This window comes from Hyperoodon ampullatus (assembly GCF_949752795.1).
Source record: "Hyperoodon ampullatus genome assembly, chromosome: 12".
Taxonomy (NCBI): domain Eukaryota; kingdom Metazoa; phylum Chordata; class Mammalia; order Artiodactyla; family Ziphiidae; genus Hyperoodon; species Hyperoodon ampullatus.
This window is the reverse complement of record NC_136925.1, coordinates 33,692,596-33,715,507: the sequence shown is the minus strand read 5'-3', so window position 1 is coordinate 33,715,507 and position 22,912 is coordinate 33,692,596. Positions and strand designations below refer to the sequence as shown.

The 22,912-nt window shown below is 32.6% G+C and overlaps 1 protein-coding gene across 3 annotated transcripts in view; it reads right to left on the bottom strand.

Moving 5' to 3' along the window:
- Positions 1 to 7,445: 7,445 nt before the first annotated feature.
- Positions 7,446 to 22,912, bottom strand: part of GRIK2 (glutamate ionotropic receptor kainate type subunit 2) — a gene marked incomplete at both ends in the record, with an annotated part of 630,446 nt that continues 614,979 nt past the window's right edge. The window contains 2 exons of one of the 3 annotated variants that reach the window (XM_079716371.1): positions 7,446 to 7,610; positions 21,896 to 22,146. In XM_079716371.1, the coding sequence (XP_079572497.1) occupies positions 7,446 to 7,610; positions 21,896 to 22,146 (416 nt within the window). Of the gene's footprint in view, positions 7,611 to 9,966; positions 10,087 to 11,637; positions 11,686 to 21,895; positions 22,147 to 22,912 lie in introns of those variants that run through there. The other 2 variants (XM_079716372.1, XM_079716373.1) reach the window with 2 other exon arrangements.

Here is a 22,912-nt window from a genome sequence, read left to right as displayed (position 1 = left end):
CTTTTATTATAGGCTCTCATAAAACACCATACCTTTCCTTCCCATCACCTGTGTGAAAAGAGAGTCAAGTGCATTTTTTGGTAAACTTTTGGACAAGAGCTAAATATTTGAGATTTTTCTATTTCACCCCATTTCAACAAGAATGTTCTCAGTGTTCCAAAGTCAGTTGTGAGGTAACTGTTCACTTCTACTATGAAAGGAAAGCAAGAAACTTTTAAACAAAAAGAAAAAAAAAAGGAGCACTAATGGAATATTTTCTTGTACCTAGGTGAGGACAAAGGAAAAAAGAATCAACACAGATGGCAATAGTTTAGGTCAGAGAAAAACCTAGGTAACGTTATGGTATCATATTTTGCATATAATGGGAAATCGCCACCCTGAGTAATAGGATGGCAGTAATGCTCTAACAGCAGAGTTGACATCTCAGTTTATGTCCTCCGTACCTGGAAGAATCCTACCCTGTGCCACGGTTTGAAGTCAATAGATGTTACGTAGTCCTGGGAGGAACACACAAACCAATAATATGTTTCATTACACCAGTAAGTGCTTCTCTGTGCATCCTTTATAAATATAATCCAATTTTTCACATTTTCAACTATTAAACTGCACTACTTGAGCTTAAGTGGGTGAAGTCTCATCATTCATCTGAATCTGAAAGAAAGGAGCACTTCTTGGTGACAGCACTTTTCAGTTTGTATTTATGCATTTAGCACATTTGATTAAATTCAGCCTCCTCTTCTAGACTTTAAATTATCACAACAAGCACCATGTCTCTTTTTGATCATATTGCACACCCAGAATCTAACACAAAACTTAGTTTATAATGTAGGTTCACTGATTTTTAAATATAAACAAATGGGTGCATGCTTATTCTTGATGGCAGGGCACAGAGTAACAGGCCAATTCTAATCAAGGTGTCTGGGTTTTTAAAGAATGAGGAAGAATATCTTGGGAATCAAAGGAATGGTTATATAAGACAGGTCTTTGTCTATAACTAAATGAAAGGTATTCTGAAAAGAAATTGCCAACTGCTTCCTCTTTTGTTGAATTTCAAGACAAATATTGTCATAAGGGAAAATCCAGGTTTCCATTAGGGAAAAATATAAGAAATGTAAAGAAAAACAGTAAGATGTGGGAAAATCTGATAAAAAGAAAACGGTAGTGGTAGATGGCAAACAGGTGGTAAATGAACAAAATAGGAAGTGAACAGAACAAGGTAGGGTTTAGTGGGTTGGGGTGAGAGACCAGAAATACCGGGAGGGCAGAGATTGCAGTTTGTTCCCCCAAATTTTTCATACATTTTTTAGTAATAGAACACCTGATGTTTAGGGGGCATATGGCTGCCCAAATTAAAGTCTACATTTCCTATTCTACCTTAGAGCTAAGTGTGGCCATATCATTATTTCTGACCAACATAATGTGCAACTTGTGGTATATGTCCTTACAAGGAAGGAGCAAGACCTTTTTAATTTCTTTTTGTTCTTCCTCCTGGTGGAAATGTGATTATAGTGGCTGGAACTATGGCATTTACCCTAAACTATATGAAAACCTTAGATTAGGAGCTGAGATACAAGATACATGTTAAAAAATAACTTAAAATATTATAGAAGGAGCATGTGTATAGTGTGTCTTTTATTTCCCCTTTTAACATGTATTTTGTCCAAGGTGAGGGGGATTTATGATTTTAGATTTTTCAGTGTATATATCAAATCCAATGATATTGGATTAGATATTAAACTCTACATATTGACCTTAAGGTTAACTGGTCTGGTAATTGAGTGTGTTGTATTTTTGATGGTATAATATTATAGAAATCTCTAATTGAAATGTAGGAAAACAGCTACTCTTCTTTGTAAAGAGGCAGGGATATATTTGTTTAATTTTTTTTTAATTACACTCATAATAAATGTGAAGGCAAGGTACAGTGTAAGGCAGTACATTAAAGAGGATTCTTAAAATCTTACAGTTCATCGTGGTTCACTAAGAAAGTGTTCCTTATCTACATTATAACACATACTTCTTGAGCTTTACAAAATGAAGTTGGAATGTTTTGAATTAGACCTAAGCCCTTAGGGTGTAAATTACATTGGATTCCAAATTTAGCATTATTTGACATGCACTGAAATCTTCCCCATTTCAAAAATATTACTGGGCTCCATTTTGTGAAATTCATTTTTATTGTGAAAGTATCCCCTTTACATACTGAGTTAGAAAAAATATTTGGTAAGAAGAAGTCATTGACAATATTACATTCTTTACAATTGTAAAAGCAAGATCTGTTCTATCTCTACTCTATTAGAACCAGAGTAGCTCTAGTTTTTATTTGCCTCCTATCCTGGATTTCTGCAAATATTTTCTTTAAAGACAGGGTTCTTGTTCCAGATAAGAGTGAAGGATTGAATGCATGCATCAAATTTTGCTCCCTACTCAACCATAAAAATTATAGTAGAGAGGTGTTTGTTGTTGTTGTTGTTGTTGTTTTAAATGTATAAAACTCCAAGAATAAGAACAAGAGGTGAAAATTTCAACAAAATTTTTGGAAGGAGAAAGCATATGAACAAATGATAGTTAACCAAGCAGACTGGAAAAAATAGAATTCCAAGTGGTCAGTGTGAAAAGCTGAGAACCAATCAGATTATGCCACAGAATCCTCCAAGGCACAGGACCCAGCTGTGCAATATGCCTTAATATAACTAATAGTGTAGGAGAAAGAATACAACAAGGAGGACCTATTGAATGTAGTTTGAAAACAGTGGATCTCTGTATTCTCCTCCCTCTTCTCACCCCTCCGAGGCTGTTCTTCACCCCTCATCAAAGTGATAAGGAATTATTCTCAAAAGAGAAAAAATGAAGGACTCCAGACTAGAAGATGCCAGGTCCAGTTGAAAGCCTGACTGCTAAATTTAAAACAGGGTGATTAAGTGACCTTAGTCATTCTGAATGCAGAATGCAGAGATCTCAAGAGCTCTTAACCTATGATTAGCAGAACATTGGCAGTCAGGGCCTTAATCTCCAGGCAGAAAATTAAAAGATACTCTTCTGGGGAATCAAAGGAAAGATCCAAAGATAGGGACATTTTGAAGGATTCATCAACAAATAGTCCCTCTAGACTAATCTATGGTAAAGCTCTAATTAGGTAAATATTCTCCCCTACCGTGCTGTGCACATAGAGCTTGCAAATCAGATTTTAGTCCCCTTTTCTTAATCATTAACAGGTTGCTCAGAATTAACAAGTATCTGAAGAAAACCTCTAATATGGAAGATTGAAATCCAAACAAGCACATAGGAAAATACAACTGGGAGAAAACTGAGGTCTTTTCAGGGAGAAAGAAATGTCCTAAGATTACTATTAATGTCTTCAGAGATATAAGAGAAATTATTACATTCATAAAACAAGAACTCATAGAAATTAAAATAATTTGGCAGAAATGAAAAACTCAATACAATATTTGGAATATAAAGATGACAGAAATGAGAAATAGGAAAGCAAAGGTAATAAATGTAGACTCAGCAGTTTGGTAGCTCCAGTATTTCAGGATGCTGGGGACAAGCAGAAGATCAAACAAACCTAAGAGAGAATTTAAAAAAAAAAAATTCACATACCAAGAATTGGAGATCTGAATGGCTTCACGTTTGTATAGCGTGAATTAGAAGTAAGAAAACAATGAAAAAATGCTTTCAAATTTATCTAAGAAAATTATTTTCAATTCAGAATTCTACACCCAGCAAAACTAATAATTATTTATGAGAGTAGAATAAAAGCATTTTTACACATGAAATATCTCAAAAAGTTGACCTCTTGGGTAATCCTTCTTTAGAAGTCACCAAAATTAGAGATAAACCTAGAAAAGGGAGAACATCTGTTAAAGGCAACAGGGGATCCTACATGGTAGAGAGACTAAGGGGATCCTCAAATGGCAAGAATCTCACAAAAATGATTGTGCTGCAGACACAAAGGGCCACTCTTGTGGACTCAAATTGAGCAATAGGACTCAAATTACAGATACACTCAGGACGGTCATGACCAAATTCTCACTGCCATTTACCATCTTTTAAACTGAGGACAAAATTCCTAGGTGAGCCTGACCCATATTGTTTTTTTTTCCTGCTCTGTTTCCTGAAACAGCTGGGCACTCTCTTCTCTCTATTAAAGTATTCTGCTTAAATTTACACCTCAGAGTTGGAGGTGAGTGACAGTAAGCCTAGTTTCAGAATATATAGAATAGCCCACTCCCAGTGACAAACAATTCTTGGTGCACACTACAGCCAGATGCCATGATTCTCTTGTACATATGCATTGTATATGATTTGCTATATGCAAATTTCATAATAAACAAACATTAAAAAGCATTGTGCTAAAATACTTTAAAATCATTAGTGCTTAGTACATATACTCATTCAGTAATAACAAGGAACTTATTCTTAAAAATATGTAACTGAATTGCAAAATATTTGAAAGATTTTAATTAATAAAATATCCTTATCCATTTTACATATTTGTAAAATAGAATCTATCCCTTTGCTGCTCCCATAATGGTTAGAGTTATTCTTGTAAATGTGTGGATATATCTCCTTGGTATTCTCATAGTTGTTAGGGTTACTTAGCTGTGAAATACAATGAATATAAATCCTTGATGCTTTCATCTGGTTAGGGTTATTTAATTGTGGCATGTGTAAATATACCCCCTCGGTGTTCCATACTGGCTAGAGTTATTTATTTGTGGTATATGTGTCTCCACTGATTACCTGGAGTCATCAGGTTACATTGTCGACTAGAATAAGCATTCTCTTCCTCTTCTTTTTATAATTTGAGTGTTAGATACTGGAGAATAATCTTACTCCAATATATTGCCTTTCCAGAGAGAGGAGACATTCTTTTACTGGTTGAAATTATTTTGAAAGTAATCAAGATTTTATTAAAATTAAGAATAGTACTTCATATACACATAAGCACCCAATGAGTAGGGCAGTATCTGTTTTGGCAATAATGCAAGAACCTTTTAGGAAATGGATAAAAGTTAAATATTACACATCATTTATATGTTCTAAACTACCTTTGGAGTTAAAATACAGTAGGTTTTTAAATACTTTTTGAAATTTTTTAACTTAATACTTAAATAAAATTATTATCAAATCATACCAAAGATCTAAATAGTTATTTCGTGACTATTTAAAAATAAAGTTGTCAGTTCCTGCCTATTATTAGGTTCTTTAATATAATGAAGAACTGAATTTAGAAGTTCTTTAAAATCTGATTAGAATCTGATTGAGTAAAACCTTAATATTGACCAAAATCTAACATTTTTATAAGCTATGTTATTTGAGGTTATTTACCACTAAAAAAAAACAAAAAAACAAAAAAAAAAACAAAAAAAAAACAATGCTGAGATTTGTAACAGTGACTTATATAACTCCCTAAAGTTAAATTTTGGGACAGAATGAAGTTTTTTGTGTTTTTTTTTTAACTTATTGTTGATATTGAGCCTATCTTTTCCTCTCCCTTCATTGAATTATATTATCAATGCACAATGAATTCTTAAATTGGACATCAGTTGAACTTCAAATATAATATCAGCAATCACTATACAGTCTTACACAACCATATTGACATAGTCAATATCCACTCACAGAAGAGGTAAGATCATGACTATAGCCTCTAGAACTGCTAGTTTTCTCATTTGAACTGCCCTAAGCCTGAAGATTACATTTTATATCCCAGTCCAGCTTTTCTTACATCTGAATAGCTCATGGCCTGAGCTTTTTTCTTCTTTTCTCCATGTAGTTGGGAAGTGGCCATCCTTGATGACCTGGAAGAATTCAGGAAGTATACTTCCCTTCATGCAAGGAGCATATTGTGTATTCCTTTACCCATACAAGAGAAAAATGAAAGTCAAAGATGAAAGTAAAATGGACATAATTTTAATGATTTTTTAAAATTTTGTGCATTGGATTCAAACAGCAAACTGTGTGCACTCAACTGTCATCACAATGTTGTCAAGAGTTCTGTGTCTTTTACCATTTTACACACAATTGTTCGTTACAGTATGTTATCAGCCTCGTGGAAACCAGGGGTGTGGCATGGTAAGCAGTGGTGGTAGTGCACCTAGCTTTTATATTATCTAACTTGAAAATATTTCTCTTCTATGATTCCTTTTTTTCTTGATAAAAATAGTTTTCACCAAACGTTGGTGGTGCACACGCACTACCATTCATGCTTGACATCACACCCCTGACAGGAACGCATGTTCTTATTTTGTTGATAAAAAGTATTACAAAAATTTCCATACAAAAACTATTTTCATAGAAATCTTGCATTTCCACAAATAAACCTGAACATTTTTTTGAAAAAAACTGCTCAAGAATTTTGTTCATTTAACATTGTGACTGTATTGATAAATGCAGTCCATGTCAAAGTTCACCACACATACTTTTCTTTAGATGACCAGTCCCCTTTATCCTTTCACTGAGATCTGCCCAGGCTCCATCAAGTTCATTTATAGCAGGAAGGAGGGTTTGGATTAACATATCTGAATGTTAGAATGAAAGTTTCAGTCTTCCACAGAACTATCAACACTCAGCCCTCTTTTACAATTTAAGACAAAGATTGCAAAACATCATCCTTTTTGACTCAGAATCTCTGAACCAACTGTTGCTTTTTTCTTGGTGTGGGAGTGGGGAAAGGGTGTCTGGGGAATAGGTAGGGATTTGATAGAGTTACATGTTAAATCTCCTTCCATGGTGAATATAAGAGAAAACATTATTTCCTTGGTAATTGACATTTCTATCTCAATCAGTGACACAGACTGTTGAAAAAACAAAAAGAAAGAAAAAGAAAGAAAAACACTGATGAAGATCTGCTTCATATTCCACTTGCCATGAAAGTCAGATTTGTTTTGCATTACATTTTTATCACATCTTATAAGCACGTATTGTCAATTCAGATGATCATTATACTGAGTAGTTGGGGGCTAGTAACATCACTACCCTCTTATCTGGATGTTCAGAAGACTGTATTGTTTCTTGCAACACTACAGTTTTTGCTGATTCCAAGTATTTTTATTCTTAATGATTTTTTTTTACCTCGTTACCCTTGGGGCAATTATGCTCCATCTCCTGGCAACAGTTGGGCCTCAAAAGGAACCTGTAATTTCTTACTGAACTGCATTTGAAACCAGCCACAAATGAGTATGTAACATTCACTCAGAAGAAGGGAGGAACCCATGATAAACAGTTTAACCCCGTGTAACTTGGTTCTCCATGATGCCTGTAACTCAAGTCTGATCATTGCAACTGCTTAGATCACAGAGTCTCTAGTTCATAGACACAGCGGCATGAGGTAACTCATTTTATTTTGCACAGGTTGCATATTTCCACAGGAAACATTCTCGCTAAATTGTTTGGAAAAACAGACGACAGTTTGTGCTTGGGTGTTTGGCCTCCCAGCTTTATGCCATGGTTTCTTTACCTGGCAACCTTCTGTCGTTAAATGTGTGCATGTTGATAACTTCTTCTGTTTTCACAATAACTGGGGCCTGTGGCTTGTGTTTTAACCGACGCTGGCACTTCAGGGACATCCTCAGTTCCTCTACCATGGCACTACAGAAGGACCTCTACAGAATAACACAGAAAACGAAATATTACAAAACAGATCAATGGCAACGGTCCTGAAACAATATTAAAATTGTTCTCAAAGACTTGTCAACATAGCAGCCTTGAAGTTTTGAAAAACTCCATTATAAAAATTATAACAAATTATTACAATTTTAACATACAAATCATGATAATTAAAATATATTATCAAAGTGGACAAGTTTAAAGAAAATCTCCACCTGATAGAGAAGTGAACTGCCAACTAGAAATGCATACATTACATATATGTTGAATAAGATTTTCAGATATAAAATTAACATTATAAGATATAAATCGACCTTAAAATTTAAATATAAGCACATATACACAAATCGGTTACCAGAAATCCATTTTTGCTATTTTAAAAAATTAGAAGAAAATGAACTGGTTTTTAGATCACAACATGAAATATGAAAATTTTCTTTAAACGTGGATTCTGCATCGTGCATTTCATAACAGAACAAAAATAGTACTCACACATTTAGACATAAAATATGGAGAATAATTTCTGCTATTCATTGTATTGTTTTGTGATTCTGCCTGTAAAACTATCGATGATGATTACAAACACATATGAGCTAATCATGAAATGACATTGTATCACATTAAAAATCCATGCACACATATTAACTTCTTTGTCACCATCAGCTTGATAACTGAGAGCTGATAAATAATTTATTCCATGAAGAAAAAAAATGACCCTATACGTAATTTTTTTCTAAATTCCTGTTTTATTGGCAATAGATTTGCCAGAAATTCTGTATATCTGGGGCTCATTATTACACGCTCCTCAAATTCCTATTACAGAGTCAAAACGTGAAACAAAAATTTGTTAGTCTCCCTCCACAGCTAATTGAGATACGTGTGTTAGGCACATATAAATCAGACTCATGAACCAGTTTCACATTGTTGTTGACATTCAGATGGTCTAAGACTTAGACTCTTCTGTGCAGGAACTAAAAATGTGGACAACAACTAAAAATGTGGACAAGTATGAAAAATCTACAAAATTCCAAAAAGTGATATGGAAACATAATGAAATAAACCTAATTAAATATACATGTGAAGACTTATTTTTTTGCTTTTGGTATTACTTCTTTGCTGTTTATCAGCTTAGGCTAATTCCAAAATAATACAGGATAAAAAATATTTAATACCATATATGTGCCTTATATTTAAAAAATATACTTTGTATACATCACCTCTGTGACACAAACTAATACTGAATTAAGGTGGGCATCTGTACAACAGAGAAAATGGATTCAGAGAAAGGATAAGTCACTTTCTGCAGCTCACACCTACACCTCCAGCAAGATATTCTGATACCAAATTTTGTGATTTTGACCCTGCCCTAATAACTTCTTGTACATTCCTGGCTATATTCTCATTTTTCTTTTATGGATTCCTGAACAGTTTCCTTAGTGATCTTCCCAACTCTATGTCTAGGCCATTCTCAAAAAGCTCGCAATTATCAGATAATCTACTGTTTTAAACACCGGTTATTAATAGTATTTTTTTGTCCAAGAAACAGGTGAAATCCAATTCTCCTCTTTTTTCTATCATGACCTTTCTGAGTCAGATCTACCTCATCTCTCCCCCCAACCTTTTCCTTTTTTCTCTAAACACACCCTTCTCTTTGGACCTCTAAGTTTTTTCTACTTTGCTTCTCCTTGCTCTGTTACCTAGCAGAGTTCCTTCATCTTTCACATCAATCCAGCTTTATCCCTTACCTCCGGACATGACTCAAATTTTAACTTATTCAGGAATCACTTTCCAATTGAGCAGGCTCATTATTTTCACTCAATTCAGTATTTTTCATTCATTATCCTGTTTCTCTGTCTGGCCTCTAGGTGTATGCATCCCTCTCACTGAATTGTAAAGAGCAGAGATTAAGCGCTCATGGCACTGACTTGTACACACATGTTCTTTAAATGTTGACTGAATTAACAATAGCCATACATGACCCTAACATTTTAATTGTTTTTTAACGTTTCTAATTCAGTTGCTTAAAAAAAGCTTAAAAAAGTTTTTTTTCAGAAGCTTAGTAAAATGCGTTGTGTACAAGTGATCTAATTAATCAGATAAAACTTTGTTTAATAACATTAAATTAGTAAAAATATTAATTTATTAGTACTTGTAATGGGAGATGATTATGTGCTACACATGAATTCCCCATTAACTATGGAGTTATTTCTATGCGTTATTTATTATGTGTTAAATAATACAGTTCCGAAATTCATGAATTCTATTTCTATTAAAGGATCTATATGACACCTGACAGCCAGTATAGGGACACAGTGTTTCTTGTTGCTTAATACCTACTATTAGATGTACTTATTAAGAACATGATGATAATGATGATGAAGATGGTGATGATGACAACACTGTAGAAATGGAAAAATCTGACTCCAAAAGAGGGAGGAATACATAGTCTTGAGGTAACTTAGTCTTGGTTCTCTGTTGAAACATTTAACAGAAGAATTGATTAGATAATGTAACAAGGTCAGAATTTGATGCCATCGACACTTTAAAATGTTATAGGATGTGGCTAATGCTGAATTGTTTGAAATAAGCCTTCATTTAAAACAAGTAAATTTTCTAAATGTTAAATAATTTATAACACTGTCTTTGGCAACCTGAAGTTTTAGACATTTTGATTATACTAATTTAAAAAAGTGATAGAAATATTGTTTTGTCCATAGTAAGACAGTGATCTAAACAACTGATTTTCTTAGGAAAAAAATCGTATAAATATACATACCCATTCAGCTATGAAATGACTCAATTTTATTTCCAGTAAGTTAAAAAGTAAACTATTAATATCTTATACTTAACTTCAGACTACAAATAAAGACATTTAAACTCTTTTAATCAATTTTATGTAATGTAAATTTTATAATGCTGATTAACATAAAACATAGGTAAAATCCCTGCCCCAAAGATCACAATACTTTTATCTTTTATAATTTAAAGTTATCTTAAGTAAATTATATTTACAAATTTAGAAGCTATGAAAATTATAAACATGTAACCCCACCATTACTATTTTAGGCTCTCTATTTTACAAAGCCATTAGAAAGTGAAAATTTTAATCAAGAAACCTTTAAGCAATCAGTAGCCTTGATTATATAATGTCATTTATCACTTTTGTTAATTTTTTCTCTGAATAAGCTGAATTTTGCAAGTTCTTTTTTGATCTATCAATGTAAGTTTACCTAAAAAATAGTTTTATCTTAGGTTCTAATATAGTCACCATAAGACAACAGGTTCTTTTCTCACTTGTATAATATTTCTGATCCTTCACAAAACTATGAAAACCTTTAGATTTGAGCAAGAGTTTGGAATCAACATGACAAATTTTAAAAATTAATGATACTATAAAGTACAGTTCACTTGTGGCATTAGGGCAAATACATATTCTTTTCTCTTTTTAAAGCTTTAGAATGTAAATTCCATATCTTGATCTATGTAAAAATCTAAAGTTGAAACTGTAGAGATGATTGTGAAATATAGTTGTTTCCCTGTGTTGTATGTTGCCAAAAAATTACTACGTCTGATTTTTAAAGTTCTAACTTGTTGTCATTTGACAGAGACAAATTATCTTTCCTACTTCATATCATGATCAGAATTTTTAAAACGTCTTTTTTACTGAACTATGAAATAAGGTTTTGAAAAACCCAAATGCGCTTGACAGGAAATTTCCTGGGTTATAATGAAGAAGAAAGAAGATGAGGATGAGGGAGAAGGGGAAGAAGAAAGAATAAAAGAGAGAGAGGGAGAGAGAGGAAGGAAGGAAGGGAGGAAGGGAGAGAAAGAAAACTACCATGCTTTTTAGATTACTTCTTAGAGATAGAAACACATGAATTGTGTCATTATATAAAGTTTCTTAGGGTGAAAACAACAACAAAAATGTTTCTGCACAATATAACAGACTACAAAAAGAAAAAAGAAAGGTGCAAAGATACTAACCATTATTAAAAACCTCTTTTAGTAAGTTTCAAAAGTTTACTAAACAGTGTCTGGATGGTAGGGTGGCACTAACCAAATAGAAGATTCCTGAAAATGAAAATTTAAATCTTTGAGCTGTTAGCATGTATAATTGCATTTAAATTATTAAACTCATTATAAAATTCACTATATTTAATGAGGCAACCTGTATTTACACATCTCTAATTGAAACAATGAAGGTCTGGAAACCTTAAAAATATGAATTTGGCTATATATACATTGCCTTTTAAACAAGCTATTTTCTTTTTTAATTTCAAGTATAAGACAACACATAAATAGTCTGCAGATAAATGTTCTCAAGAATATCATTCTTGGTGTAATAGAATAATTTATTCTTAATAGCTTAACTTTCTAATTTATAGATATGTTTATATGATAACATGATGTGACAGCACTTTGAGAAGTACATAAATTTTTTTAATACTAGAAATCTAGTTGTAAACATGCTCCACATTGAACACTGATATATTTAAATTTCATTTTTAAGTTAAAACCTTTATATTTAGCAATGTCTTTTTTTAAAAAAACAGCCACTGATGAAAAATAACCAGTTTAATTTTTTTAACTTTGAAGCTCATCACTTTCATGTTGAATATGTAGTCATTTATCAATTGAAAGAGAAATAATCATAAATATTACATGCTACTATCAGGTCTCTATTTAGTATATATATTTTAAGGAGGAAACTATTTTATACATGTTGCTGTCCTATTCTTTGATGGTATAAAATTAACTAAATGATATTCCAATATTCATTCAGAATAATTTCCAACCATTTTTGCATACAGTTTCTATTTGAAGCCCTATTAAAACATCTTTAAGCTGCTTCTAACCGATTTTGTGGTGCAATGTCCTAATATATACTAGCGTATATCAACCAAACTGTTTTGTTTTGTTTGTCATTTAAATTATTTAACTGATTACGGATACCTCGTTCATTCTCAGACATTTTCTAATTAATTTCTGATGCTGTAGGCCATTTGACCAAGAATTCCAGATCACATGTGGTAGAGACAAGTCCAAACAGTCACTGTAATTAATCCCTGCAGAAAATTATTCCACATTAGATAATAATTAAATTAACTAAATAATAACTAAAAGGAAATAAAAAGTATATTGGATGTAATATGCAATATTTTATATAAATGTTGGTGCATTGAATGAGGAAGATAAATGTCATTTAACATGGCCCGTTCCTTTTGATTTGTACTCTTTAATAGGCAGTCTTTTAAAAATATCAAATACCTAATGCTATACATCAGAAGTATGAATTTACCTAAGGCTATATGAATGTAACAGTGAAGCAATGAGAGATGAAAAATGACTAGTTAAGACACTTATGTCAAAAATATATTTATATAGCAACTTTGATCTTGACTTTCAGTTTTAGAGCAGCTCTCTTTAAAAAAAAAATTATATTATTTAGATAAGCTGTGCAGTCAGACAGGTATGCATATAACTGGTAACCGAGCTAAAAGAGGAACACTATTCTCTTGACTTCCATTCTGTAAGTGTGTTATTGTATTAGCCTGCCTCATTAACAGTGATTTGAATTTCAGCTGAGGCTTCTACCTGGACTCTCCTCTTAATAAATGGTAATTTTTTGAACACTAAATAATAAATCAGTCAGAAAAAAATTATGGGGCTAAATTATTTTTTCTCAATAGATAAAATGACAAAGCATCCTACTCTTTAGCCTGTATTATTTTACAATGATAAACATAACCAAAGATTAAAATATTCTCAGAAACCTTAACTCTTACAGAAACAGTTACTGAATATCATTATATTGCATTTTGCAAATACAATGAGACAGAGAAAAACGGGGCATCATTACACATTTTCACACTTTCCCTACTTGAGCCAGAAATATCAATATATAAGGTCTGACAAGCTTCAACACCACTTTAGTTGATACAGCTGTAAAATCAATTTTAAGAAAAAGCAGTGTTAATCATCATATTCTTGCTAGCAATCATAATAATAACAATTTTTCAACAAAGTATATAACATCCAAATAACTAATGCTTAATTCCAGAGACCTCTCTTTCCTTTAAGGTACAGCAGTTAAAATATAACAGCTTTAGAAATAAAAATAATAATTATATTATAACAACAGCTGCTTATTATATGCCAGACACATGCAAAAACTATGTATATAAACTATATTAATTTCAAACACATTTTCATTTATGGTGTATTTGTAACCCATTCATTTATTTATTTTAAAAGATTTATAGAAAAAGTTAAGTAATTTTATCCAAGGTTGAACATAATTGACGAATGATCCCAAGTCTTTTTTATTTCAAAACTCATGCTTAATGTCCAGGAAAATGAAATGACTATACAGGGCTCATGATCAAAGCCCATAATCTGTCTATCTAATTCAAACTCCTACTGCACACATTTTGTCAACACAACATCAGAGAGAAAAACTGTCAAGAAAAATAGTTAAATATTCTACCTCCACTTTGTGTAGTGTGATACAGTGTAAATAGAGTTCGTCTAGGCATCTTTGACGTTGGGAAACACACTTGACCCTTGAGATACTTATCCTCATCTGCACAATATGGATAATAATCTTTGCATAGTTCTCAGAGTAACTTCGTACTCAAATGAGATATTACACTTTAAAAATTCTAAAGCCAATTATGAAAATCAGCTACAATCTTATTTTAAAACATTATTTATGGGCATAAAAAGAGGATGAGTTATCATAAATGAATGACTTAAAAATCCTTTTGCTGATTTGCAACTACTTGCAACTTTTTAGTGAGTAAAATGAAGATTAGCATCTCATTTTGAAGTATGATTTTATATTTATATGTAAAATCATTTTTAAGACCCATCCAGCTAGTCCCTATGTAGGTTATTAGTGGAAATTGAGAGATACTCTGCTCTCAGAGAAAGGCAGTAACATAAAAACAATACAAAATGCACTATTTGTCCAAAGTTTATTTGCAACTTTTAACTTCTAAATATCAGCATGCTTCATAGCTAAATTTTATTATATTAAAAATGTACTCAGCATGAACCAAAATATTCATTGCAGCTCTATTTACAATAGCCAGGACATGGAAGCAACCTAAGCAACAGATGAATGGATAAAGAAGATGTGGCACATATAAACAATGGAATATTACTCAGCCATAAAAAGAAACGAAATTGAGTTATTTGTAGTGAGGTGGATGGACCTAGAGAGCCTGTCATACAGAGTGAAGTAAGTCAGAAAATCAAATACCGTATGCTAACACATATATATGGAATCTAAGAAAAAAAAAAAAGGTCATGAAGAACCTAGGGGCAAGACGGGGATAAAGACACAGACCTACTAGAGAATGGACTAGGGGATATGGGGAGGGGGAGGGGTGGGCTGTGACGGAGTGAGAGAGTGGCATGGACATATATGCACTACCAAGCATAGAGTGGATGGCTGGTGGGAGGCAGCCGCGTGGCACAGGGAGATCAGCTCGGTGCTTTGTGACCACCTGGAGGGGTGGGATGGGGCGGGGGGGAGGGGGGAGACACGGGAGGGAGGAGATGTGGCAGCATATGTGTATGTATGGCTGATTCACTTTGTTGTAGAGCAGAGGCTAGCACACCATTGTAAGGCAATTATACTCCAATAAAGATGTTAAAAAAAAAAAGTACTCAGAACTTTAACTTCTGAACAGCTAAATGCAGTTAAAATTCTGTACATTAAATTAAAATTCCATATAGTAAATAAAAATCCCATATATGAAAAACACAAATATACTGTGGTTTGTAAATAGGCATTATTTGGAAAATGTAAATACTGGAATAAAATCTTTACTGATGATTTATGACAATGTTTGCATTCCTATATCTTATCCAACAAATGATTTCTTTTACAAAGCATTACTCCTGTTAGAACTAATTCTTCAGCATTCTGGAAGCAATTTCTGCATAAGGATCTGTGAACAACTTCTTTTCATTCTTCTGATTCATGAAATACAGATTCAGCCAGCTTTGAAAAGTGTTTTCCTTGTGAATAATCTTTCACCCAGAATCTCTAGTCTTGCAGGGTTTTTTTTTTAACATCTTTATTGGAGTATAATTGCTTTCCAATGGTGTGTTAGTTTCTGCTTTATAACAAAATGAATCAGCTATACATATACATATATCCCCATATCTCCTCCCTCTTGTGTCTCCCTCCCACCCTCCTTATCCCTCCAGGTGGTCACAAAGCACCGAGCTGATTTCCCTGTGCTATGTGGCTGCTTCCCACTAGCTATCTATATTACATTTGGTAGTGTATATGTGTCCATGTCACTCTCTCACTTCGTCCCAGCTTACCCTTCCCCCTCCCCATGTCCTCAAGTCCATTCTCTACGTCTGCGTCTTTATTCCTGTCCTGCTCCTAGGTTCATCAGAACCATTTTTTTTTTTTAGATTCCATATACATGTGTCCATCGACAGATGAATGGATAAGGAGGATGTGGCACATATTTCTCAGCCATAAAAAGAAACGAAATTGAGTTATTTGTAGTGAGGTGGATGGACCTAGAGTCTGTCATACAGAGTGAAGTCTTGCAGGTTTAAACTAAGCCACTCTGATTATCTTCTTATTCCTCAGGTTGCATTGTTTCATTTATTTGTTCTTCTACTGTGAGTTACAACTGCCTTTTACATTTGTTATTCAACTATACACTGAAGAATATTCCATGTGTCCTCAAATTTTTTTTTTAGTTTTCAGTGATGGGAAATTATTGTATTATTTAGCGATTATCTTTGATAAGGTTTACCAGTGTTCTATAATGCAAACAACTATGTAGACTACAATGGACTATATCCTGAAAAACAACCATACTAAGTAGTTCTTAAAATGTACTTCAATCATCTTAGAGGGACGTTAGAACAAAAAATATGTATCCAAGACAGGACACATAGTTTAGAAATTCAATATCTGAGCAATAATTTTTATATTTTTATTTCTCAGGCATATTTACTACATTTTGTTTATACTTAAGTAATAAGAAAGGGATATTTTGTCATTAAGTTTTTCATATCAAGAAACTCAAAGATTCATGTTCAAACCTGATGTTCAATAAGAAACAATTTGTACAGGCAAATCCATTTTCAATTACATGGAAAAGAAAATATTTCTATATACATATCAGATAAAAACAAAAGTTCCAACTATGTAAATTATATTGCTACTTTTGTTGGAAATCAAGAGGGAAGAATTATTTATACGTTTTAAAATAAGACATTCAAATATGTAAGAAATGATGAATAATTCCAAAAAATTAATAAACCATAATTATGTCATAAAATATTTTTATAAAAATTAAAATTATTACAATCATTTATAACTCATGCTTACAAAACCAATGTATAATCATAAAGATGACATATTACCAGAGAAAATAAAATTCTGTATATTAAGCAGCTTTTTTCCAGTTATAAGTAAGATTTACAAGGTGAACACAGGACATTTCAAACAAATCCATGTAACCTGAAATGCTCTAATTGCCTAAGATGTACAGAAGTTTCTTGGATTGCTTACTGAATAAACCTTAATTAGTAATATTATTAAAATCAGGGAAAAGTTAAGGCAAAAAGAAAATCAATTAGAAAATCTACATGTTGGTTAGATATTTTTTCAGATACATTCAGAAAAGAAAAACATTTTGAGTATCTTTCCAAAATGGTCAGGTTATACTGTGAAAACCATCAAAAAATAAATATCTATTTAGTTTACAAGTCTGAATAAATGAAAAGCAATATATCCTTGATGCATTAATATTTGCATCAAAATTAAAACCATTAAGTATTTTAAAAATTGTAATACACCATCTTGTGGTTATTGGAAAGGAATGCAATTTAAAATTTTGGGATTTTTATAAGGTCTACATATTTCAGCATTATCTTCTGTTTTCAGTTTTAACCTACCCTCATTTAAAAATATTACATTCTTATACTACTCTTAGTTATCAAAAAACTTGGAAATATAACAACATTATAGTCATTAAGACCTATTTGTTCCATTAATATCTTACAAAATATGTGCTATAAGAGACATTTTATTTTCATATTTAAATAATAATAATTACCACTAATTTTATCATCACCATCATCATTGGAGGTAAGACTTGACATGGTAATATATTAGTTATTCATAAATTTTAAACAAAAACCTCATTTTCAACTAGACTGTGTGTATATTTTATCTGCCTGCCTATTCAGATAAAGATAGAAAATTTAATTTGCTCTTTTACAAAATACTAGACTATTATAAATTAAAGAAAGAAAAAAGAAATGGAGAAAGAGAAGGGAAAAGAGATGATAAAGTATTTTGGGGCTGGAGTCGTGAATAATATATCCTGCTTTCCTCCAATACGTAAATGCAATTCATTTCATGTTTGGTTCTCAATAAATAATTGTTGAGTAAATGAATAATTTTTGAAATGTTTACTTTGTTTTTAAAATTTTAAAAATTTCAGTTAAAGACACAATTATAAGTATAAACTATGAATTTCTGTATGTTTTCATGCAGATGTTATAAGAAAATCTAGGAATATTTCACAGCTAATTTTAATAAATTAAGTAAGGTATTAAACAAACCATATAGCCCAACAAAATAAAATCTTTTTCTCAGGAAAAATGAAAGAGAATTGAGCCCAAGAACCTAATTTATCACCGTAAATAAAATGGATCACTTCTAATAAACTCATTATTATTTACTTTATAAACATAGTTCTTTTGAATTGTATGGAAAAATAGTTCTTTTTTATTCTTTATTATAGACTTTTCTAAATAAGTTACTGGAATCAACTTCATTATTTAATAGAAAGAGAGAGAGAGAAAAAGAGAAAAGGAAGGAAGGAGGGAGGAAGGGAAAGAAGAAAGAAGGAAAGAATGAAAGAAAGAAAAAGAAAGAAAGAAAAAGAAAGGAAGGAAGGAAGGAGGAAAGAAAGAAAAAAAAGAAAAGGAAGGAAGGAAGAAAGAAGAAGGAAGGAAAGAAAGAAAGAAAGGGAAAGAGGGAGGGAGGGGACAAGGGTGAAAGGAATAAAGAAGGTAAGAAAGATCTTATGCCAACAGACACTGTCTGAGACCTTGGCAATAGAAATCAAAATTACTTTCTTAAAGGAAGTAAGAGTCTAATAGGGAGAGAGGCACCCACACACAAATGAACTTATCTATAAAACAGAAATAGAGTTACTGATGTAGAACACAAACTTACGGTTACCAGGGGTAAGGGGGGGGGAGGGATAAATTGGGAGACTAGGATTGACATATACACACTACTATATATAAAATGGATAACTAATAAGGACCTACTGTATAGCACAGGGAACTCTACTCAGTACTCTGTGATGGCCTATATGGGAAAAGATCTAAAAAAGAGTGGACATGTGTATATGTATAACTGATTCACTTTGCCGTACACCTGAAACTAATACAACATTGCAAATCAACTATACTCCAATAAAAATTTTTTAAAAATAAAAATAATTAAAAAGAAATTAAATTAAAAAAGAAATCAACAAATATGAATAAAATAGTGTGCTAAGGGACCATGGAGATGTGCAAATGCTTCCAGAGAAAAGGATGGATATTGTTTGAAATGGACAAGACACATTCCCAACTTTCTCAAAGGGGGAGCAAATGTTTTTGGAATGATGATAGTTTGTGAAATCAGCTAAGTCTAACAAAAATGACATATACAGGTCAGGTCATATTTTTTTCACTGGAATAGAAAATAAAAACCTAACACCACCTTGTGGAAATAGCGTGCCCTGTACCCAGATTCATCATACCTATTGATTAGGTAAAGCTTTCTTGGCAAGTTGATGCCTCGTCTTGAATGCGTAATCTAAGATGACGAGTGGGAGTTTGCCAGGTAGAAAAATGGACAAAGTTTGCTCAGGTCAAATGGGAGGAGGATTTAAAAAGCTGGCTGACCTTGGAAAATTGAAAGTAATTTAGTGTGGTTAGAGTACAGGTGCAAACTAGGGAGAAGCAGAAGATAAAACTACAGTGGTGGACAGAGACAGATCCTGAAGTGCCTCCTCTGCTTAGCTAGAGAATCTGAATTTCATTATGAAGATTTGTGGAGACAGTGTGACAACAACGGCGAATGTAACTAAGAACGCTCATGTCATATCAACACAGTTGTTTCTTTCCAATATAATAGTTTATCTGTTTCAGCACCAAAAGGTACACTGACTTCCTTTTTCTAATGTTTTAGGAGGTCATAGAAGTCCATAGAAATTGAGAGCTGGTCGATATGTGAAAAATTCAGCTAAGCTAGTTATTTATAATAAAAGTAAAGGTGATTTTACAAAAGTAAATTCCCATGTCCTTTAAAAAAAAAAACAGAATGCTTATAAAATAATTGTACGTAGAGACATGGCCCAGGTAAATCATATGAACAGGATACAGAGAGAAAAGGGCGACAGACTACTGCATGCTGTCAAGAGATTAATGTATGTGCTTTATTTTAATACTGAGCTGTAAGTGAAGGAAAACCACTACATATGGATGATTTGAGGTTCTAACTAGACAATCTAAATTTCTTCTATTATTTTTGGACTCATTTTAAGCATTAACTAATCAAATATCACACTTATTGATAAATTATAGTAAAAATAAAAATTGAAGGGTTACTAATTTTCATCTCTGATTAGTTCTTTGCATTTGATTCCAAAACTCATTTTGACATTGTAATAAGAGTCATAACATAAAAAGTGTACTTAGGGCTTCCCTGGTGGTGCAGTGGTTGAGAGTCCGCCTGCTGATGCAGGGGACACGGGTTCGTGCCCCGGTCTGGGAAGATCCCACATGCCGCGGAGCGGCTGGGCCCGTGAGCCATGGCCGTTGAGCCTGTGCGTCCGGAGCCTGTGCTCCGCAACGGGAGAGGCCACAACAGTGAGAGGCCCACATACCGCAAAAAAAAAAAAAAAAAAAAGTGTACTTAGACTTAACTTTCAGTTGCACCAGTGGAAAAGATATTTGATTTAGCAAGTCAGTAGATATAGCCATCCTGAATATTGTGGGAAAATAAATCACATAACTGTCCAAATTTTTCAAACCTTTGAATTGGTTATTTTACTTGTAGACAGAATGGGGCTATCAAAATAGTCATTTATAAAAACATTATTTCTAGGAATTAAGTCCTGTAGTCAAGTAAAATGTAAGAATGTTGTATCCTTGATTTCAGAAAGGATAATTAATTATATCATAAATTATTAAAGATGAAGGAATATATATTTCTACTCCTGATATTTACCAATAAAAGTTCATAAACCTTTCAATTATTTAACAGAATATAATCTCACTCTGATGCAGGGTCTAAAATTTAAGATCTAAAAAATGTTTTTTAATTAAAAACAAAAGAGATATTTAAATACTAAAAGACTAAGTAAAGTTCCAGAAGGCTTAAAAATGCTAAAGCAGCATTTTACTTCCAGAGTCATAAAGTTATATTAAAAAATAGCATGTATCATCTGAAAGATTTATCTATAAATATTCATCTTTATGTTTATAGAACTAAGGGAATTATAGCACTAGAAATATATAATCTGAACCAGGATCACAGCCTTTTTTGAGAACAGAATATAAAGACATTTATACAAAAGACTAAATATATTAAAATACTAAGAAAATCGCAATAGTCTCAATATTTTTGAGATTTATATATATTCTTCTAAAGACTCAGGTGCAAGGCAATAAAGGATGCATTAAGAATAACATTAAGTGGCAAAGAAGAAACCACAATATTCTCACATATTCATTAATGTAGAAAATTAATTAAAATTTCCACAATGCACATTAAGATTTTTCCAAATTAGAAATTATTGGACCAAAAATTTTCAAATAAATATTTCATTTACTCTCTAACTTGAAACTGTTAATGAGTATCGTATCTTAAAGCACTTTTTAACTGCAAGAAATTTTTTCTTCATATTACAGTTAATGAGTTTTGCTTCCTTCATTAATTATATTCCCCTAATAAACTAACCACAGTGAACTTCGAGCAGCAGAAGTTTCTCCATTTTCAGACTTCAGTAAGACGAAAAATAGTTACTTGTCCTGAAGTTGGCTTCAATTAAAAATATTACATTTAAATTAAAAATTACGAAGGTGATCCTGAGTTCTATGAACCTTTGTTATATAATGAGTGGCAGAAGACCATTAACACAGTTCTAAGTATTTCCCTTGGTTGGAAAGATAAAAAAGTTCGTTTTATTATAACAAAGATTGTGTTAAGTTGTAAAAAAGTGACATTTACCTTTTCCAATTGAGCGTTTTTTTTGGATTTGTACAAAAACTCTCCCACTGCCACAAAAACTGAGAGCACCAAGCCGGCTGCAAGAACAATGAAGATGCCACCAATATTTTGAACCCCCAGGGCACTGGCCTCTTTGCTCTCCTCCTCTGGACACCCATTGCCCCTCCACCACTTCTCCTTCATCATGTGCAGCTTGCCTTCCTCTTGCAGCTGAAGAATTGCTATGGTGATTTTGTCTCTATATGGAGAACCTAAGAAAAGAGAGTGTTCGTTAATGCTTTCCAGGAACCCAAAATTTCATAATTAAAGGTTACATGATGAGACAACAGAGCTCTTTCCAAACGCTCCAAAGTATGCCAGTATTTATAATCAGCAGCAAAAAACAACTGGAAAATGGCAGAAAATAGAAGTTTAACAAAATAAATAGGGCAGGTGGCCTTTCTGATTTTGAAGGGTAAGATAACATTTTGTTTTGAAAGAGGAAAATATCTCTCTCTTAAAGGCAGGCTCAACACAGACCATTGGAAAAATAATAAAACGATAAGTAGAAATCTACAAAAGGAAATGGATAGAGGGCAAGGATATTTAGTTAATGTCTAGTATTGCTCTTTTAGCAAGAGTAGGCAAACTAAAAAGCAGAAATACAAAGAAAAATAAAAAAAAGTTAGTAGCTTATGGTAAAAGTTGGAGGACTGAAGATCTACCAAGTCCAGGTAGAGAGCTGTTTCTTTAACATAATCTTCAATCTATGCAGAAGAAATGTTTATATGGCTTCTATACATTTTTTCACAGCTTTCCTAAAAGGGGCATTATCCATTCCTATAATTAGAACTTAAATATTTTATTTTTATTGTGCAACACTCCTAATTATAGCAGGGAAATTTCTGCTTCTAAGTTTCCTTCCTATATTCTCTTCCAAATACTACTCCGATAAAAATGTTCAGTTTAAATTCCGCCCCTTAGCCACTTCAGATTTCAATGGATTAGCCTAGCCCATATTATTTTCTACCTTGGTCA